This window comes from Phaenicophaeus curvirostris, chromosome 3 (assembly GCF_032191515.1).
Source record: "Phaenicophaeus curvirostris isolate KB17595 chromosome 3, BPBGC_Pcur_1.0, whole genome shotgun sequence".
In the NCBI taxonomy this organism is placed as follows: Eukaryota; Metazoa; Chordata; class Aves; order Cuculiformes; family Cuculidae; genus Phaenicophaeus; species Phaenicophaeus curvirostris.
In genome coordinates this window covers 78,085,216-78,104,173 of record NC_091394.1, presented here as the reverse complement: position 1 = coordinate 78,104,173, position 18,958 = coordinate 78,085,216, and the positions used below count along the sequence as shown (strand labels likewise).

At 41.2% G+C, this 18,958-nt stretch overlaps 1 protein-coding gene across 1 annotated transcript; it reads left to right on the top strand.

Annotated features, from left to right (window-relative positions):
- Window positions 1-158: 158 nt before the first annotated feature.
- On the top strand, window positions 159-18,914 carry SLC25A32 (solute carrier family 25 member 32; the record flags this gene model as incomplete). Its single annotated transcript, XM_069853182.1, has 7 exons — window positions 159-330; window positions 3,820-3,970; window positions 7,094-7,179; window positions 8,334-8,494; window positions 14,030-14,143; window positions 14,650-14,795; window positions 16,420-18,914. Coding segments are annotated over 7 exons (966 nt in total), but the record flags the coding sequence as incomplete, so codon positions are not given.
- Window positions 18,915-18,958: the final 44 nt, after the last annotated feature.

The window sequence follows — 18,958 nt, the reverse complement described above, 5'->3', positions numbered from 1 at the left end:
ACCGGAAGCGCCCCGGCGCGCTGTTCTCGCGAGACCCAGCTCCGCGCGGCGCCGCTGGGGGCTGTGGGCACGCGGGCGGAGAGGGAGCGCGCCCCCTCCTCACGCGCGCCTCCCCCCACCTCCGCCGCCCCCCCCCCCCCAACGCGCGCGCCCCCCGCCCGCTCCCGGCGGCCATGAGCGCGCAGGGCCCCGCGCGCGCGGTGCGCGAGCCGCCCTGGCGCTCCGTCCTGCGCCACGTGCAGCCGGAGAACCTGGCGGCGGGACTGAGCGGCGGCGTCGTGTCCACGCTGGTGCTGCACCCGCTCGACCTGGTCAAGATCCGCTTCGCAGGTCAGGCCTGAGCGGGGACGGGGACGGGACGGGGCGGGAGCGGCTCCCCCGGCTGCGGAGCTCGGGGCCGGGCACCTTCTCCCCCGCCCTGTCCCCCTCTCGCCCGGCCCCGCACGTTCCTGCCTCTCCCTGTGCCGCTGCCGGGGCGCGGGGCACTGGCTGGGTTCCCCGTGGCCTGCAGCAGCGAGAAGGGACCGTCTCGGGTTCCTTTGCCTTCTCCCTGATCTTTATAGAATCATGGACGTTAGGAAAAAATTGTTCACAGAAAGGGTCATTGGGCACTGGAACAGGCTGCCCAGGGAGGTGGTTGAGTCCCCTTCCCTGGAGGTGTTTAAGGCACAGATGGACGAGGTGCTGAGGGACATGGTTTAGTGTTTGATAGGAATGGTTGGACTTGATGATCCGGTGGGTCTCTTCCAACCTGGTTATTCTGTGATTCTATGATAGAATCACCAGGTTGGAAAAGACCCAGTAGATCATTGAGTCCAACCGTTCCTATCAAACACTAAACAATGTTCCTCAGCACCTCATCCACTCGTCCTTTAAACACCTCCAGGGCAGGTGACTCAACCACCTCCCCGGGCAGCTTGTTCCAGTGCCCAGTGGCCCTTTCCATGAAGAATTTTTTTCTAATCTTCCTGTCGCTTGTATGGACTGTGTGTGGATGCTGTGTCATAGGCTGGAGTCAGGCAGGTGAGAGAGCTAACCAGGCTTTTCCCTCTCTTTCCTTTTCCGCTGATGCCATAGGACGTGGTGGCAGGGTAGTTTTCAACAGGCAGATGGGCTGAAGCCAGCGTTCAAAGGTCACCTGTATGCCCAAAGATTTTCAACACTCCAAGGCATTGAGTGCACCCTTAGCAAGTCTGTGGATCACACTAAGCTGGGTGGAAGTTTGGATCTGCTGGAGGGTAGGGAGGCTCTGCAAAGGGGTCTGAACAGGCTGGACCACTGGGCAGAGTCAAATGGCATGAGGTTTAACAAGGCCAAGTGCCAGGTCCTGCACTTGGGGCACAACAACCCTATGCAGTGCTACAGACTAGGAGAAGTCTGTCTAGAAAGCTGCCTGGAGGAAAAAGACCTGGGGGTGTCGATTGATGGCCAGCTGAACATGAGCCAGCAGTGTGCCCAGGTGGCCAAGAAGGCCAATGGCATCTTGGCTTGGATCAGAAATGGTGTGACCAGCAGGTCCAGGGAGGTTATTCTCCCTCTGTACTCAGCACTGGTGAGACCGCTCCTTGAATCCTGTGTTCAGTTCTGGGCCCCTCACCATAAGAAGGATGTTGAGGCTCTGGAGCGAGTCCAGAGAAGAGCAACAAAGCTGGTGAAGGGGCTGGAGAACAAGTCTTATGAGGAGCGGCTGAGAGAGCTGGGGTTGTTTAGCCTGGAGAAGAGGAGGCTGAGGGGAGACCTCATTGCTCTCTACAACTACCTGAGAGAAGGTTGTAGAGAGGAGGGTGCTGGCCTCTTCTCCCAAGTGACAGGGAACAGGACAAGGGGGAATGGCCTCAAGCTCTGCCAGGGGAGGTTCAGGCTGGACATCAGGAAAAAAATTCTTCATGGAAAGGGTCATTGGGCACTGGAACAGGCTGCCCAGGGAGGTAGTTGAGTCACTTTCCCTGGAGATGTTTAAAGGATGGGTGGATGAGGTGCTAAGGGGCATGGTTTAGTGATTAATAGGGCTAGGTGGACTCGATGATTCAGTGGGTCCTTTCCAGTCTAGTGGTTCTGTGATTCTATAACAATAGTTTTGCAATGAACCTGGTTATTAACAGTAGCAGCATTGTTTTACAGAGAACCCTGGCTTGTTTGTTGTTCCGCAGGGAAGCGTGTCAGCTTCTCCCTATAAATTTTGCTGTTACTGTGAGAAACATGTCACCCTTTTATCTTATTCTCTTTTATGGAGGTTAAAACATCTTGCTCTATCTTTAGATTGTTACCTTAAATGGATACATGGGTGTTTAAGATCTCAAAAACAAATAGTGAAGTATCCCAGAGAGGTTTTGCAAAATTTCATAGAATAATAGAATAGTTTGGTTTGGAAGGGATCTTAAAGATCATCTAGTTCCAAGCCCCTGCGATAGGCAGTGACACCTCCCACTAGATCAGGCTGCCCAAGGCCCCATCCAACCTGGCCTTGAACACCTCCAGGGATGGGGCAGCCACACCATCCCTTGACAACCTGTTCCAGTGTCTCACCACTCTCATGAAGTCACCACTCTCATGGTGAAGAATGAGATTGAATGAATTTACAGCAGTACATTTCCAAACAGACTTTTTGCAAATTTGGATTTAAACACTTCCCTGCATATCCTGGTGGGGGCATATCCTGTGCTAAGTTAGGAGGAGTGGAGCTAGCAGAATAGCTCCTTTTCTCTCTGTTTCCCACTTGTAAGACCACACCTGAAGTACTGTGTCTAGTGTGGGGCTCACCAGTACAAGGAAGATGTTGACATACTGTGGTGAGTGCAGTGGAAGCCAGAATTGTGAAGGGGCTGGAGCACAGGCTGGCAGAACAGGATCAGTTTAGCCTCACAAAGTGAAGGCTGAGGCAGGATGTAGTTGCAGTCTATGGCTGTGTGGTTGGAGGACATGGGGAAGGTGGAGCTAGGTTCATCTTGGAGGTGAATAGTGGTAGGGCAGGAGGGAACAGGCACAAGTGGCAAATGGAAAATTCCAGTTATTTATTAGGAAAAAGGTTTGTTACCATGAGAGTGGTGAAATGCTGGAAGCAGTTACTCAGAGAGGCTGTCATCTCTTCAGTCTTGGAAATGTCCAGGAACCCACTGGCCGTATCCCTGCATAACCTGACCTAATTAGAGCTTTTGAGCGGGGGGGCAGATTAGATGACCTCAGGAGGGTACCACCATCCTGTATTACTTTATGATTCCATACAATGGTTTCAGTTTTATTCCTGATTTCCATCTATCAGTGTTTGTTTGACTCACCAGCACTCATGGCTTTTTACGAAATTTGGTTCCAAATCATTGCATGTTCTGGTAAAAACTGACTCTAGAATCAATAAGACATGACCCATTAAAAGTATTCAGATCTTTATAGAACATTCTAAAGAGGAAGACTGAATTTTAGAGTTGTTATTTGGCATGTCTAAACTTCTTATAGAAATGTGTTGTCAGAGGCCCCACGCGTATCATTTGAAATATGATGCAAAATTGCTGGAGTGCTAAAAAAAAAAAGGAAGAAAAAATCTTGAATTCATAGCTGCAGCTCACTGGAAAGAACACCAATGCGTTTACTTAGCCTTGTCAGATTGATGGAAATCTTCCTCTTGTAGAGCTTAAAAGTTATTTTTCATTTTTTTAACTTTAAAGGTCTTTAACTCTAGACTTGGGAAGCTGTAAACCCCAACTTCTGAATGCTTTTAAAAGGATACTTATCCATTAGGTTTCATGTTGATTTGCAGCTTGCTTTGTAGGCTGTGAACTTTGTGCCTCCTGAAATGTTTTTCAGTATGTTTTCCTTCTTTCATAGTAAGTGATGGATTGGAGCTGAGACCAAAATACAATGGGATTCTCCACTGTATGACCACTGTCTGGAAGCATGAAGGACTACGAGGCTTATATCAAGGGGTAACTCCAAACATGTTTGGAGCAGGGGCTTCCTGGGGACTTTACTTTTTCTTGTAAGTAGAACTGTAAAATGTGTCCTGTCTTGTGCAATGTGATGTTTGGATATACACTGCATGTTCTTTGGAGGGTATATAAATGTGCTAAGTGGCTTCTAAAGTTGTGATTCTTTTCATAAGTCCAAGTCTGTTACCTTTTATTACAGAATCAGAGAATCACTTGTTTGGAAAGACCTTTGAGATCATCGGGTCCAACCATACCTGTCCACTTCTAAATCATATCCCTGAATACTTCGTCTGCCTGTCTTTACCTCCAGGGATGGTGACTCAACGACCTCCCTGGGCAGCCTGTTCTAGTGCCTGGTAACCCTTTCAGTGAAGAAATTTTTCCTGATTTCTAATCTGAACCTCTCCTGATGCAACTTGAGGCCGTTCCCTCTCGTCCTATCCCCTGTCACTTGGGAGAAGAGGCCAGCTCCTTCCTCTCTACAACCTCCTTTCAGGTAGTTGTAGAGAATAATAAGGTCTCCCCTCAGCCTCCTCTTCTCAAGGCTAAACAATCCCAATTCCCTCAGTCACTCCTCATAAGACTTGTTCTCCAGCCCCTTCACCAGCTTCGTTACTCTTCTCTGTATGCGTTTAATCACCTCAATGTGTTTCTTGTTGTGAGGGCCCCAAAACTGAATACAGTATTCAAGGTGCAGCCTCACCAATGCCGAGTACAGGCACACAATCACTTCTCTGGTCCTGCTGGCCACACTGTTTCTGATATGGGTATTGGCCTCATTGGCCACCTGGGCACACTGCTGACTCATATTCTGTTGGCTATCAACCAGCATCCCCAGATGATCCTTTTCTGCCAGGCAGCTTTCCAGCCACCCTTCCCCCAAGCCTGTAGCGCTGCATGGGGTGGTTGTGTCCCAAATGCGGGACTCAGCACTCAGCCTTGTTGAACCTCATATAGTTGGTCTCAGCCCATCAGTCCAGCCTGTTCAGATCCCTACCCTCAAGCAGATCAACCCTTCTGCCCAGCTTAGTGTCATTGATAAAGGTATTGAACAGAACTGGACCTAACACTAGCCCTTGGGAACACCTCTTGTGACCAGCCTCCAAGTGAATTTAACTCTTTATCACCATTCTTTGGGTCCAGCCATCCAGCCAGTTTTTAACCCAGCAGAGGGTATGCCTGTCAAGGCCAATGGCAGCCAGTTTCTCAAGCAGAGTATTGTGAGGAATGGTGTGAAAGACTTTACTAAAGCCCAGGTAGACTTTATCCACAGCTTTTCCCTCATCCATTAAGCACGTAACTTTGTCATAGAAGGAGATCAGGTTAGCTTGGCAGGACCTGCCTTTCATAAACCCATGTTGACTGGGCTTGATCCCCTGGTTGTCTTGTGTATGATCTGTGCTAGCACTCAAGCTCTATGACCTTCTCCGGCACTGAGGTCAGACTGACAGGCCTGCAGTTGCCTGGATCTTCCCTCCCACCCTTCTTGTAAATGAGCATAACATTTGCCAACCTCCAGTCCAATGGAACTGCCCCAGTCAGCCAGGACTGCTGGTAGATGTTGGAAAGGGGATTGGTGAGCACCTCCACCGGCTCCCTTAATACCCTTGGGTGGATCCCATCTGGCTCCATAGACTTGTGAATGTCTAATCGGCTGAGCAGGTCTCTAACCATTTCCTGTTGGATCATTGGAGCTTTGTTCTGTTCCCCATCCCTCTCTTCTGGCTCAGGAGGCTGAGTACCCAGAGACCATCTTACTTTACTATTAAAAACTGAGGCAAAGAAGACATTAAGTACCTCAGCTTTATCTTTATCATTTGTCACTATTGTTCCCTCTGGGTCCAGTAATGGATGGAGATTCTCCTTGGCCCTCCTTTTGTTGTTAACATATTTGTAGAAACACTTTTTATTATCTTTCACAGAATTGGCGAATTCAAGATCTAGTTGGGCTTTAGCCCTTCTGATTTGCTCTCTGCATGATCTCACCTAATCCTTGTAGCCCTCCTGAGATGCCTACCCCTTCTTCCAGAGCTCATATACTTTCCTCTTTTTTTCCCCGAGATCTATCCAGAGCTTTCAACTCAGCCAAACCAGTTTTCTTACCTGCTGGTTCATTTTTCAGCACATGGGCATGGCCTACTCTTGTGCCGTGAAGATTTCTTTATTGAGGAGTGTCCAGCCCTCTTGGGCTCCATTGCCTTTAGGACTGCCTCTCAAGGATCTTTATCAGCCAGCCTTCTATACAGTCCAAAGTTTGCCCTCTGGAAGTTTGCTGTTCTAGAATTTAAGCAATTTGAGTCAGAGACCTGTTAGTTTGTCAAGTTCGGTGCATTCCCTTGATGCTGTGAAAATACTAAAGCAGTTGAAAGACAGTGACATCATTCATGAAGAATCCACTAAAGGTGGCAATGCATTGTGCTTAAAACCACATGAAAAATAAAATTCTAAACTGACCTGTTAGGAATTGGAAAATGTAGTAAAAGTTTTCTACTAAAGCTAAACATTTCACTGGTTTTTAGTGATTTTAGTGACAGTTCTTTTGTTGATTTTGTGAGTTGGTAGGCCCTGCTTATAAAGCCAGTTTTAAATACTTGATGTTTTCTACTTTATTAGCTAACTGTGACCCGACTTACTGCTGATTCCTATGAACTGAAACACTTTGGGGAATAGTTAGTTGGTATGACTACACAAACCTCACTTATTAGTCGTGTAGACTCTGTTATTATTGTACTTCGGTCCTCAAGCTTTGCTACAGGTTCCCATTGACAGTTTTTTGACCCACAAAGGCTGGAAACTGGATCAAGAGAAGAAATTTCAGTGTATTTCTGAGCTAGAAGATGGATCCCTATATTGCTGTCAATAAAAATGAGGCTATCTAATTGGTTTCTTTTAGAAGTTAATTCTTGAGATCCAATAGCTATTTCAAGATGGAGTCCCATCGATCCTGACAGTAGTGCTTTATCAGTTTAAATTATATGTTACCTTAGTTCACTTTACAGAGCTAACTGCTCAGAGATTAATTAATAAACTAAACAAAGATAGGTTGTTTTCAAAGACTGGGTACCACCTAATGGTTTCCATGGTCTTAAATGAGATACTTTGTTGTTTTCGATTCTGGTTTAGTGATATAGGTGTGTTTTCACCTTTACCAAAATACATTTTACATTTTCCAGTTACAATGCCATCAAAGCTTACAAGAAGGAAGGGAAGCTGGAAAGTCTCAGTGCAACCGAACACCTAGTGTCAGCTGCAGAGGCTGGTGAGTTTAGATGCAAAGATTAATGCTTGCTTCTAGACTTTCCATGTGCTGCTCCCTGCCTTTGTGTGTCAGTGCTGCTTTTTCTTACAGGTGTAAGTGTTCGAATACAAATGCAGTTGTTTATTATCTGTAAATAAATGAATGATGTCTAAAATGAACAGGTGGATCACTGTGATCTTTACAGTTTTTCTCAGAAACAGCAGTTGTCAAAACAGATTTTGACCGTTTTATCATTGTGTGTAAATGCTTTCCATATTTGGTAATATATTGAGTCCAAAAATATAACTGTTATCAGCTTGTTAACTCTTTAAATGTTTAACACGTAGACCTGTAAAAAGAGAGTCATAGAATGGTTTGGGTTGGAATGGACCTTAAAGATCATCTAGTTCCAACCCCTTGAAGGGTTACTGAAGTTAACAGAATAAGCGAATTGGTCATTGGGCTTTGAAAATCTTTAGTCCAAGTTTTCTTAGAAACTAAAGATCTGAAATAAAAATACAACTTCCATCAGAAGAACTTTTAATCTGCTGTTACTAACATGTTCTTGTACATGCTTCTGTGTTGTATTTGATCTAGGCAGTTGAGGAGTCATTTTAATAGGATGCTGGAGTGTTCATTTAATGTTGAAATACAAGGCGTATTGTTTGATGCAAAAAATAGTAACGGATTGTTTTATAGCTGTATTTTCAATGACCTGTAAAGCTATAATGGCTGCTTCTATTAACCTGTCAATATGATTAAGTAGATTTGTTGTGACCGAAGTGTCCATTAAATTTTGAACAATTTTATCCCTAAATAATAACTCGAATCATCAGGAGTACCTTAAGAAATTATTTATGTTTCCTATCTACTAACACTATGTTGTCTTCCTAACACTACTAACTGTGGAAAGATGAGGTGAAAAAGGAGTTGTGCTAGGAATATGCGAAAAGCGGTATACTCTATGCCAGTACCCCCCAGCAGGAGTAGGTTGGACTTGATTGTGAGCTTTGTAGGCAGAGAGAGGGAACAGCACTTGGCATAAACTTCGCCTGTTTTAAGTAATATGAGTACTTCTGTAGGATAAACAGTTTTGTCGTTGTGTTACACTTGACTGAATAAACTGGTGCAAACTTCGGTGTTGGCATAATAGTCTAACTGCCATCTGTTTTCAGGAGCCATGACTCTCTGTATTACAAACCCAATATGGGTAACGAAGACTCGACTTGTGCTGCAATATAACGCTGGTGTTGATCCATCAAAGAGGCAATACAGAGGAATGTTTGATGCTCTTATAAAGATATACAAGGCAGAGGGCATACGTGGCTTATATAAGGTAATAAAATATAAGAAAAAATCCAGGACTGGCTGGCACCACTCAGTAGCATACTTGTTCACAAAAAAAAAAAAATGCAAGTAATTTTTTCTATTAGCTCACTTACTTTTATTCTGTGAGTCTTCTTTCCCACTGAAGAACTTGAGCAAAAAAAGCTTAATCAGAAAGAAAGCTATTATACTGTTGAAATTCAGGAAATAACTGAAGAACAGTGTAAGCCTTATGGCTAAGCCATTTTCTATTGGGTGATAATGCTGAAATGAGAGTAAGCTACAAGCTGTTATTTAATTTTTTTTAGTCTTCCTAAAATTAGAATTTGGATGAGAAGGGCAATAATAGGATAATCTATCTTGGTATTAGTGCTTTCTTCCATTTCATCCCTTATCTCTGTCTTTCTGACACCCTGTGGAACATAACATATGAATAAATTAGTTGCTCATTTTTTCTTCCACAATGGACAGGTTCATCATTGCTCATTTACCTTCTAGTTATTGAGGTATGTAATCTATCATCTCTAGATTCATAAAATTTGCAGACTTCTAAATATGGCCTGCATATGTGGGGGAAACAGATGGCAACTGGATTTGGACTTTTTGCTTCCTCCTTCCTCTAGGCCATGACATCAAGATGCATTCATCAGTGCCTGGAAGGTGTGAAGAAGCCTGTTTTAGTTCAGTCTAGCTCTTGTCCTGCAAGTAGTGATATAGAACAAGAAAACTATCTTTTAGGAATTGTCCTGATTACTGAACATTAGCTACTTTTATTTGCAGTGAAAAATACAGTCCTTCCTATGCTGAAAGAGTAGTATGCCGCATACCAATGAATGTCAAATTCTGACACCAGGAACAAGGCAGCTTACTTACTCCTAAATTGAAATTGTCAGTGTTTCTGATTTGCATGCCTGGATGTCTTCTCTGTTCCATGTAGACAAGTTCTAATTTCTTGCATCTGTTAGGATTTAAGGTGTCCTTCCATTGAGTTACTTTTCAAATAATTTCTACGTGTAGCACTTGTTGCCTTTGGCACTAGGCACTTCTTTGTAGCGTTAATCTGCGATTGGGGAACTAAACCAGGTCCTTGCTTTGAAATAACGAGTAACTTGCTTAAATCTTCAAAGAAGGTGACCTAGATAGGTCCTGAGTGACCTGTATAACTATGCATACTGAGCAACTTCCATTTGATGTCAGGATTCTCTCAACCTTGTCCATACTGGGGAAAAAGGCACCTCTTCGGGTGGCTCTTTAACTTGTTCATGCCTTAGCCTTCCTCCATTTTCTGTTTTTGGGGGAGTTCCCATTTTTTTCTTTTTTTGCCTTATTTGAAATTTAACAGCAGAAGATTAATTGCCCTGAGTTGCAGGAGTTGTAGTGTACACAAATGTCTTCTTTTTCCTCATAATCTTAATTTTAGATAGAGTTCCTTATAGCAAATAAGGAGATCTTGGAGAATACTACCACAAGCTGGAAATAAAATCTGGAAGTAGTTTCTTCCTGATTAATTTGAGATTAGTCTTCTAAAGAGTGGCATTTCTTTCCAAGCAATTCTATATCTTGTTCTCTGTTGTACAGGATGCTGTTAGTGGTCTGAGCAATTCCTTTCAGTCCTTTGGGGCACAAGACTAGTAATGTCAAGATGCATCAATCCTTCTAACAGGGATCAAAGCAGTCTGCATTAGTTCTATGGGGTATGACTCGTTCATTAAAGTGTAGTTCATCTGAAACAAAGCTAACAAAAACAACAACAAAAATCCTGGCAGTAATGTGTGCTCAGTAGCAAGTAGAGTACATAGATATAAATCTATTAATATCTCCTAATATTATTATTATATTAATTATTATATATTTGATATATTGTATTATTGTATCAATATATATAATCTTCATTTCATCTTTGGTAGGTGAGACTCTATACTCTGAGGATAAAGTATTTTTTCCAATCCATTAATGTCTAAGGCACTTAGCGCACTATTTTGCCATGCTTTCACTTATTTTCATCCTTCTGAATGTAAAGCTTACAAGCTAAGTGAATTCTATGTCTTTGTACTTGAATATAGCAAAATCCATTGAGATTGGGCCATCTTGATTTTTAGTCCTAGGTTCTACAGATAGACAGAAGTAGAAGTGTAAGTAACTTCCACATAAAAGATGGTATCATTTTTCACCATGAATCCATCAGGATGGATAAGGAGAAAATGGTGCACTTCCAATGTCTTTCTGCACAAGTTGTCAGAGCAGGGCACACTGATACTAGTGGTCTTTGTCTTCATTTGGATCCTCAGTGTGCCAACACTAAAGAGATTACAAGAGGAATCTGCTGCATTCTTTCAAAACAGGTATCAGAGGCTGCGCTGGTGTGAGCAATCTCAACCTGCTTCAGGCATCGATGTGAGTAGCACATTACATTACCAAATAAACCTTGTTCCCTATTTTATTAAGAAGCATAGTCTTTCCACTCTGAACACTCGCCTATGTTCCTTTTTGTTGCAATGGGCAGCCTTTGAAACACTAATCAATGGGACATTTTTCTCTTGTTCTGGATCTTTGGCACTTACAGCTGCTTAAGCCAACTTTAAAATACAATTTTTTTCCCACTGTCTGCTGTTCAGAATTGTATGCTTTAGAACTTAAATTTCTAATTATATATCTGTCTATTGTTCTAACGCTCCAAATCAGAATTCAGACAGGACTTTGAGCAACCATGTCAAGCCCTCATGACAAAAATCTTCTAAACATATGTTTTAAATATTAAAGTAAAGATAACAAGAAGTGCATAACGTGAAATTATTTTTAAATCCATCTCCGTAGTCTGTTGTCGATGAAAAACAAATATGAAAATCTATCAAATTTTGTGGCAAGAAAGATTTTTGTGTGAAAATGTAAGAAGAATATAGAGAGGAATATCTTTCAAAAACTTCCTCAGCCAAGATATTTCGTGTGATGGAATCAGTTTTGCTTTGAAACATTTTTCCATAAGAACACATTGTTTTGTATGATTAATAGAAGCCTGTGTCAGCTCTGAGGTTCATTGGCCGACAGTTGCCTCACTCCCTTCTTGCCTTTTTTAATATTGGCCCAACATAAAAAGTCCTTCAGTCTTTGGAAGCTTCCCCCATTAGCACAAGACTTACAGCACACTGGTACTCATTTAGCAAGTGTCATCAGTAGATGCTTTAGGACTCCTGGGTGCAAGTTATCCAAATCTACTGGCTTAAATTTAAGAGTTTAGCAGTCATAAATGTTGCTTAACGTTCTTCTTTTGTTGGTAGGGAAAATATTACGTCATTCTCCTATGAAATATACGTATCATTCCAAATCTTTCCAAGCAGTAAGCAATTATTTCTTGTGTCTTTTAACGGTTTTACTGTCTAATCATGAATGAATGTTTGTGAAGACTTTTCCCTGCTATCACTATACACAAATTTCATACTCTTCCATTTTTCTGGGACTTTAGCTAGCCCTTAATGCATTTTGGCAGTTCATGGTCACCGATTATTAGGTGATAACCATTATTTTATACCGTGACAAGAAATTCATCCTCATTTATCAAAGAGAGACTGAAAATCACTTGCTGAATGGGTGCAATACTGTAAACTTAAGAAAACTGTAGCATGCAGAGAGCTAACCTCCGAAGTGGCAGAATCTGTGCAATTTTTATGCCTACTGTTGTTTTAGTTGTTTTTTTTTCTGCAGGTTAGGAGTTTATGAAGTAATGTGTAATTTTTGTCCTCTTACGCTCTTCTAGCAGACTCCTACCAGGATCCCTTCACTATTTTCCTTCTCCAGGCTTTTAGTAGTATATTGAAGTCTTTATGCAACATTGTGGACTTCCAATTTATTCTAATGCAGAGTTTTGTGTCTGGAAACGTCTTTTAGTTCCTCTGTCTTACCTGGATGAATCATGGAAAGTAAGATAAAACTGTTCTACACCAGTATTTTTATGGGAATTTTCATTCTTTGAGTCCTTTTACTCACATTTTGATCACTTACTCCATTGTAATTGCACCTTTTCAAGTTTTCTGCAAGCTTTTGGTTCCTTTATGTTGTTTCTGGCCAAGATGATTAATTCCCCATTTATTTGTATTTTCGCAGCATAAGTGACCTGCTCTTTAGAAAGAGAATTAGTGCTTCTCAGTGCTGTGAGCTCATTTTCAACTGAGCTATTGTCTTGTAGGGGTACTTCAGAAAATGTTACTTCAGATTTTGTTTTCCTCCATCCTTTCAAGTTTTTTAAAGAAAAGGTTTCTGTATATTTTCATGTTATACACTTGCTGTCCATTACTGCATCTTAAAAATGGGGAACATTTCCCAGACTGCTTTGTTATACCTTTAGTCATCTTTGCCAGGCTACATCAGGATGTTCTCTGAGCAGAGTGAGGAATTCACTCAAAATCAGTTGAATCTCAGATATATTTCCTTAATGTAAATGATCCACAGGTCTTTGTATAAGTTAGCTTTCCATCTCTTCTGTTGATCTTTACACTGTGCAAGTGTGTGTGCACATGTGAAAGACACTAAAGGGCAATGAAGCTGGTGAAAGATCCTGGAGAACAAGACCCCTGTGGAGTGGCTGAGGGAACTGGGATTGTTTAGCCTAGAAAAAAGGAGGCTAAGGAGAAACCTTATCGCGCTCTGCAACTACCTGAAAAGAGATTGTAGCAAGGTGAGTTTTGGTATCTTCTCCCAAGTGACGAGTGATAGGACAAGAGAAAATGGCCTTAAGCTGCACCAGCGGAGGTTTAGATTGGATGTTAGGAAAAATTTCTCCACCAGAAGGGCTGTGAACAGACTGCCCAGGGGAGTGGTTGAGTCACCATTCCTGGAGGTATTTGAAAGGCTTGTAGGTGTGGCACTTACGGACATGGTTTAGTGGTGGACTTAGCAGTGTTAGGTTTACAGTTGGACTTGATAACGTTAAGGGTCTTTTCCAACTTCATTGATTCTATCATTATATATATATACACACACACACACATGTTTTTATACAGAAATATATATAGATATCATAGGTACACATTTATATATACACACACATGTACAAATCTAATTTTTTTGTACCTCTGTACAAAAAAATGTACCTCTGTTTTTTTCTGTACCCCTGATGACCATCCTCACTGAGACACCAGCTTCCATTATTACCTTACCAGTCTCGGGGGGGAACTAAACAAATTAGTGCCAGTCTCTGGAAAGGGGCAGGCACTAAGCAGCACATTCGCAAGACTGCGTCTTGATTTGTATTCTTACAATCCTGATTGATACGTGCTGTGCTTTTGCTCTGTGAGTCCCTAGGCCACTTGTTTTTTCTTGCTCGCTCATTAGGTGTCTTCAGCCTGTCATTTGGAGAAAAGTAACTTTAATTACTCCTTGTGTGGTACCTGCCATTAAGAATACCAACCCAGCATTGGCTTTGAGTCATACTGCACAGTAACAGTTGTGCAGTCACAGTTTGTAAAGTAATAGTGTGTGTATGAGCTGAGCTCTGACAGTTTGTATAGTTTTTGTGCACTTCTGTTTAACCTTGTTTTATTCCTTTTTTTAGGGATTTGTGCCTGGTCTGTTTGGAACTTCACATGGAGCACTTCAGTTCATGGCATATGAGGATCTGAAACTGAGATATAACAAGTACAGAAACAGAGTATCAGACACAAAATTGGTAGGATTCTTGAGAATAAAAACGTGCTGTAACATGTGAATAAGCAGAAATACAAATGTACAAAGTATTGGTGCATTAATTGGAATGTAGAATATATAGAAACATAATACTTTTCCACTGTTTAGTAAAAAGCAACTGGTTAGTGCTGTTTTCTTGTAAGGAAACCAACTTCTTATTTTGGCATGTGATTTAAAAACTTTTGAGGGAGGAGTACTTTTCTATCTTAATTTGTGGAACCATGGGTGGCGGTCTGATCATGTGGTCTGATCAGTGAAACTGATCAGGTGCAAGTTGGCAAAGGGAGCTACTTTGGGAAGAAATGTTTCATTTGATAGGAATGAGAATGAATTACTTGTTGCACTGTATATAGTAAATGCTGTTATTTTAAAAATGTGTTATAAAGGGGGAAAGTTTTTAGTTCAACATTTAAAAATCAGTACTGGTTTGGGAACCTGGCTAATTTAAACCATACTTAAGGCAAGCCTGCTGATTTTTGTTGCTTTTAGAACACTGTGGAATACATAATGATGGCAGCTATATCCAAAATATTCGCTGTATCAGCAACATATCCCTATCAAGTTGTGCGAGCTCGTCTTCAAGATCAGCATAATACGTATTCTGGTGTGTTTGATGTGATCCACAGGACGTGGAGGTAGGCATGCAGAATTAAAAGCTTACTTCTCAGGCAGCGAGTCTTGAAGAATCAGAACTTTGTTTACTGGCTTCTGTGCTGAATTGCAGAACCAGTGCAGCTCAGGGCAAACAAAATGTTGGCTAAAAAAGTAATTTGTGCAAGATGCCACTAATAGCAATAATCTAAGGGCAAAAGAGGAAATAAGAGAGGGTCAACGCAAGCCTGTAGGCTTCTGTTGTTTATTCTCTCTCCCTTCTCTCTTCCTCAGCGAATTTCTCTTACAGGTTAAAAAGTAACATTGAGTCAGTTATTTTGGCACTCTAAAAACAATGACCTCTCACTTGAACTGTTTTAAATTACCACATACACGGGAGTGGCTAATCCAAAATTCCTGGAAGGAGGAAGCAAGCTAGCCAGAGCTACTCATACTGATGTCCCTGGGTTTCCCTGGGGCCTGTTGCATTTGTAGTCTAGTCCCAGCTTTCCATAGGACATTTAGAGAACTGATACTGCACACATATACATGTCTTCTCACAAACCCTCTTTGCTCAGCTCCACAGGCCGCATGATAATTTTCATACAGAACTCTGTAGTTACTGAGGCTGGCCACTGTTGCGGTATGCAACCAATATTAATCTTGTTTCAGACAATGTTTCTGGGTTGTGGCATATTGCCAGAGAGACATGAGTGGAGTCAGGAAATTCCTGGGATATTAAAAGGTGCCACCTGAGGCTGTGTCATTCCAGGTCCACCCCTGGCTCAGAGGGAGTACAGCCTTTTTGACTGAAGCCAGTTCAAAGCAAAAATAGCTCTGATGTCTCAGTGCTGCGGTCTATAGGAAGGATGATTAATTCTGATAAAATGTGAACATATACAGTGGCCCCCATTCTGGGGCCACTCGTGAAGCAAGTGCAACCTAGAGTCCTAGCGAGGGTAGTGTAAACCATGACCAAGCACTTTTTAGGATATATTAACTGTACTGATTACTCCAGGTGTCCTAGGTCTCTATGAAGGCAGAAAATAGAAAGCTGAGATTAAATGTCTTTGAAGCTTTCTAACAGCCCTAACTTGAATACTGTGATTCAAATTGGAAGAAGTTAGATTCTCATTTTTTGGTGAGTGGAATCAAAATTAGAGGGGCAGGTGCTTTAATTCTCAGAAAATAAATGCTTAAAAAGGCTTTACTTAGTTATGTTGACCCTCAGCTCACCTGCTATTACATGACCCAGAACCACTAAGCCTTCTAGCCCTGCTGGCTTCAGTGAGATTAAATATGTAATTGCTTTTTGGAACAGGCTGCAGAAACTGTAACTTACTTTAAACTTTTTATGTGGCATAAAGAAAGATTGTAAATTGCCTCCTACTTAAACTTCATACAAAAGTAAACCACAAAAAAATGGCCTAAACCCTAGGCTAAATGGCTGACCTACAGAATACTATTGTGAAAGAAATAATGGATTAAGATTTGATATATTATGTCTCTTCAGACACTCTAATAAGAAATTATTTGGAAATTGTTGTTCCTAACCTGAAGTACTTCTCTCAGTGAGAATGTGACAAGAAAAGTGCCAGGCTTTGTTTTATGTCTGATTTCTATTAACAGACATAAATTAAAACTAAATGTTTTTCTATATCTTTAAAGGAAAGAAGGAATTCATGGCTTTTACAAAGGAATCATCCCCAATGTGATCAGAGTGACTCCTGCCTGCTGTATCACCTTTGTTGTTTATGAAAATGTGTCTCGTTTTTTACTTGGTTTTAGAAAAGAAAATAATTAAAGGTACGAGCTTGCGTTCATAATTTATCCTTTTTTATATTTATGATGTGGGAGAGATTTAGTTCGGCATTCTTTTTTGACACTGTGAATTGATCTAGTATTTTGAGGAAAGAACCTGGAGATAGTAAAACCCTGCCAACATCTCTTCTGCTGAGTTCCTGTGTAGCTGCCTTCCTTTCTGAATTAGCTGTGTCTACTTGAAACAGATGTGTCTGCAACTGTGTAATAAGAGCTCTGTGACTGGATGAAGGGAGCTGTGCAGCAATTCAGTACATCCTGGCCTGCCTGGAATAACGGACTAATCTATTTTGACAAGTCTCAAGATAACAGTTGGACGGATTCTACTCCTGCAGAAGTGGAAAACCTCATATAAAAGCAACTCTAGGGTCTGTCAAAACTTTCTTACATCTTTACTCATGTCTCATGAAGAAAGTATGTATGTGGTTGTTCACAGCAGTGTCTTCTGAATCCACCTCTGTGTTATGTGTCAGATGTTAGGATTTGGAATGCTCCAAATTCCATTGCTCATCCAACAGAAGAATGCTGCCTCAGTGGGGTGCACTTTGGAAACTCAAATTGCTTTGTAAAACATCTGTCCATCTTGGGTTTGAATAATTGCCAGTCTGATGAAACCCAGTTCTTGTCCCATACCAGGACAGACTTGCATCATGGGCTTTGGCTTGCTTTGAGAGCACGGGGCTGTCATGGCTGAATTTAGTTTTTATTACAAAAGTTTCCCTGTGTATTTAGTTGAAGATTAAATTTACTGGAAGCTTAACATGCAAATGTAGCTCCTCGGTGGCTATTACCTTCTCTTGCCTTTGGAGGGTGTTTACTTGGTTTTGTGCATTTCGTACTATGCAGAATTAATTTAATGTAGCACTGACTTAACTCTGCCACCCAGGGTCCAGAAAATATTGTAAAGACATATGAATAAATCAGAAGAGTAAAAACTGCGCACTTACTAGCCTGGGTTAGTGTACTCTAGGCCCAGAACAGCTTACTCGTGCTCCAGGATAACTGCAAAGACAGGCTACAAGCATGTGCACAATCAGTTACTGTATGTTAACACATTCTGTAAATTCACACCATAGCTTAGCTCATAGTAACTTGTTTGTGTTCAGATACCTTAAAACCCATTGCTCAAGCCAATGAAAACAGCACAGTTCTTCAGAGACAAAATACCAGCTGTATAGTTTGCTGGCTTGCAGCAGTTATCACACATAAGCTTGCAGCTGGGAAAGCCCAAATGCTTTTCTAGTTTCAAGTGTGTTCCTCTAGCATTCTTAACAAAAGGTGCAGACGAGCTACCAATTTGAGAGATGTCTGGGGAAAAATCTTCTAACCTGTTCAGAGAAAAAAAGCCAAGACTTAATTCTAAATAGCTGAAATAAATTCCCCGTCTCAGATAAAATGTTTTTTTCCTTTTAGTTTCTGGGAAGAGTGTAGATTTCTGCATGTTGTACATGCTTTTTCTTGGGTATTTTATTTCACTAATGTAAAATGGAATTTGTAATATAAACATGACTATTGTTTCCCTTTAGAATCTGTACATTTTTTAAATATATTTGAGTATATCACTTGTTGCTTTTGAGAGAAAATACGTAAAACACTGAAGCTAATGCTGTGCTAGCATGATCAGTGCTGTCACTTGTCCGTTCTGGAGACTGCAGTCAAATACTTGTGACATTGTTCTTTCACTTCACAAGGACACTTTTTGAAAGCCAAGGCATTTAACCTACCTTATTTCTATATCTTCCAAGCTACTTAATACATCTAGCTTTTAATTAATACCAAAGTGATTGTATATATCTGAAAGGCTAAATCCCAGAGAATTATTTTATTGAAACAATGAAATTCCATTTTGTAACTGTAAAATTACTTAGAAGCTGCATGCTAAGAGAATAGATTTTTATACTGAAATCCAATCTGTTGAGGAGCAAAAGAGGGATGGAAAGCTTAGGTAGTCTATTTTTACTTAGTTATTCACAACAACATATTTAATGCTTACCACATCATCTAGGTCACAGTTAAATCATCAGGAGTTTGTTGAGAGACATAAGGCTGTAACAGCAGAGCATCCTATTCTTTAGCCAGGTTCACAGGAGTAGATGTTGCATGTGTCATCTGAAGGCTAAAGCCAAGACTTGAGTTTACTTTCTTAGAACTTTCTATGAAATCTTCTAAATGTGTCATAACACCATGTAAAATAACTTGCACAGTTTGATGATCATTAAAATAGCCTGGAATTTTTTTTGTAAAAGGTCTTATTTATTTGATACAAAAAGTTACAGTTCATTCTTAAAATGGTGGTGGTGTATTTTCATATGTCAAACAAGGAATTAAAAAAGTTAATGAACTTTGTTTTGGTATTTATATTCTAAAATGATTATTATAAAAAGCC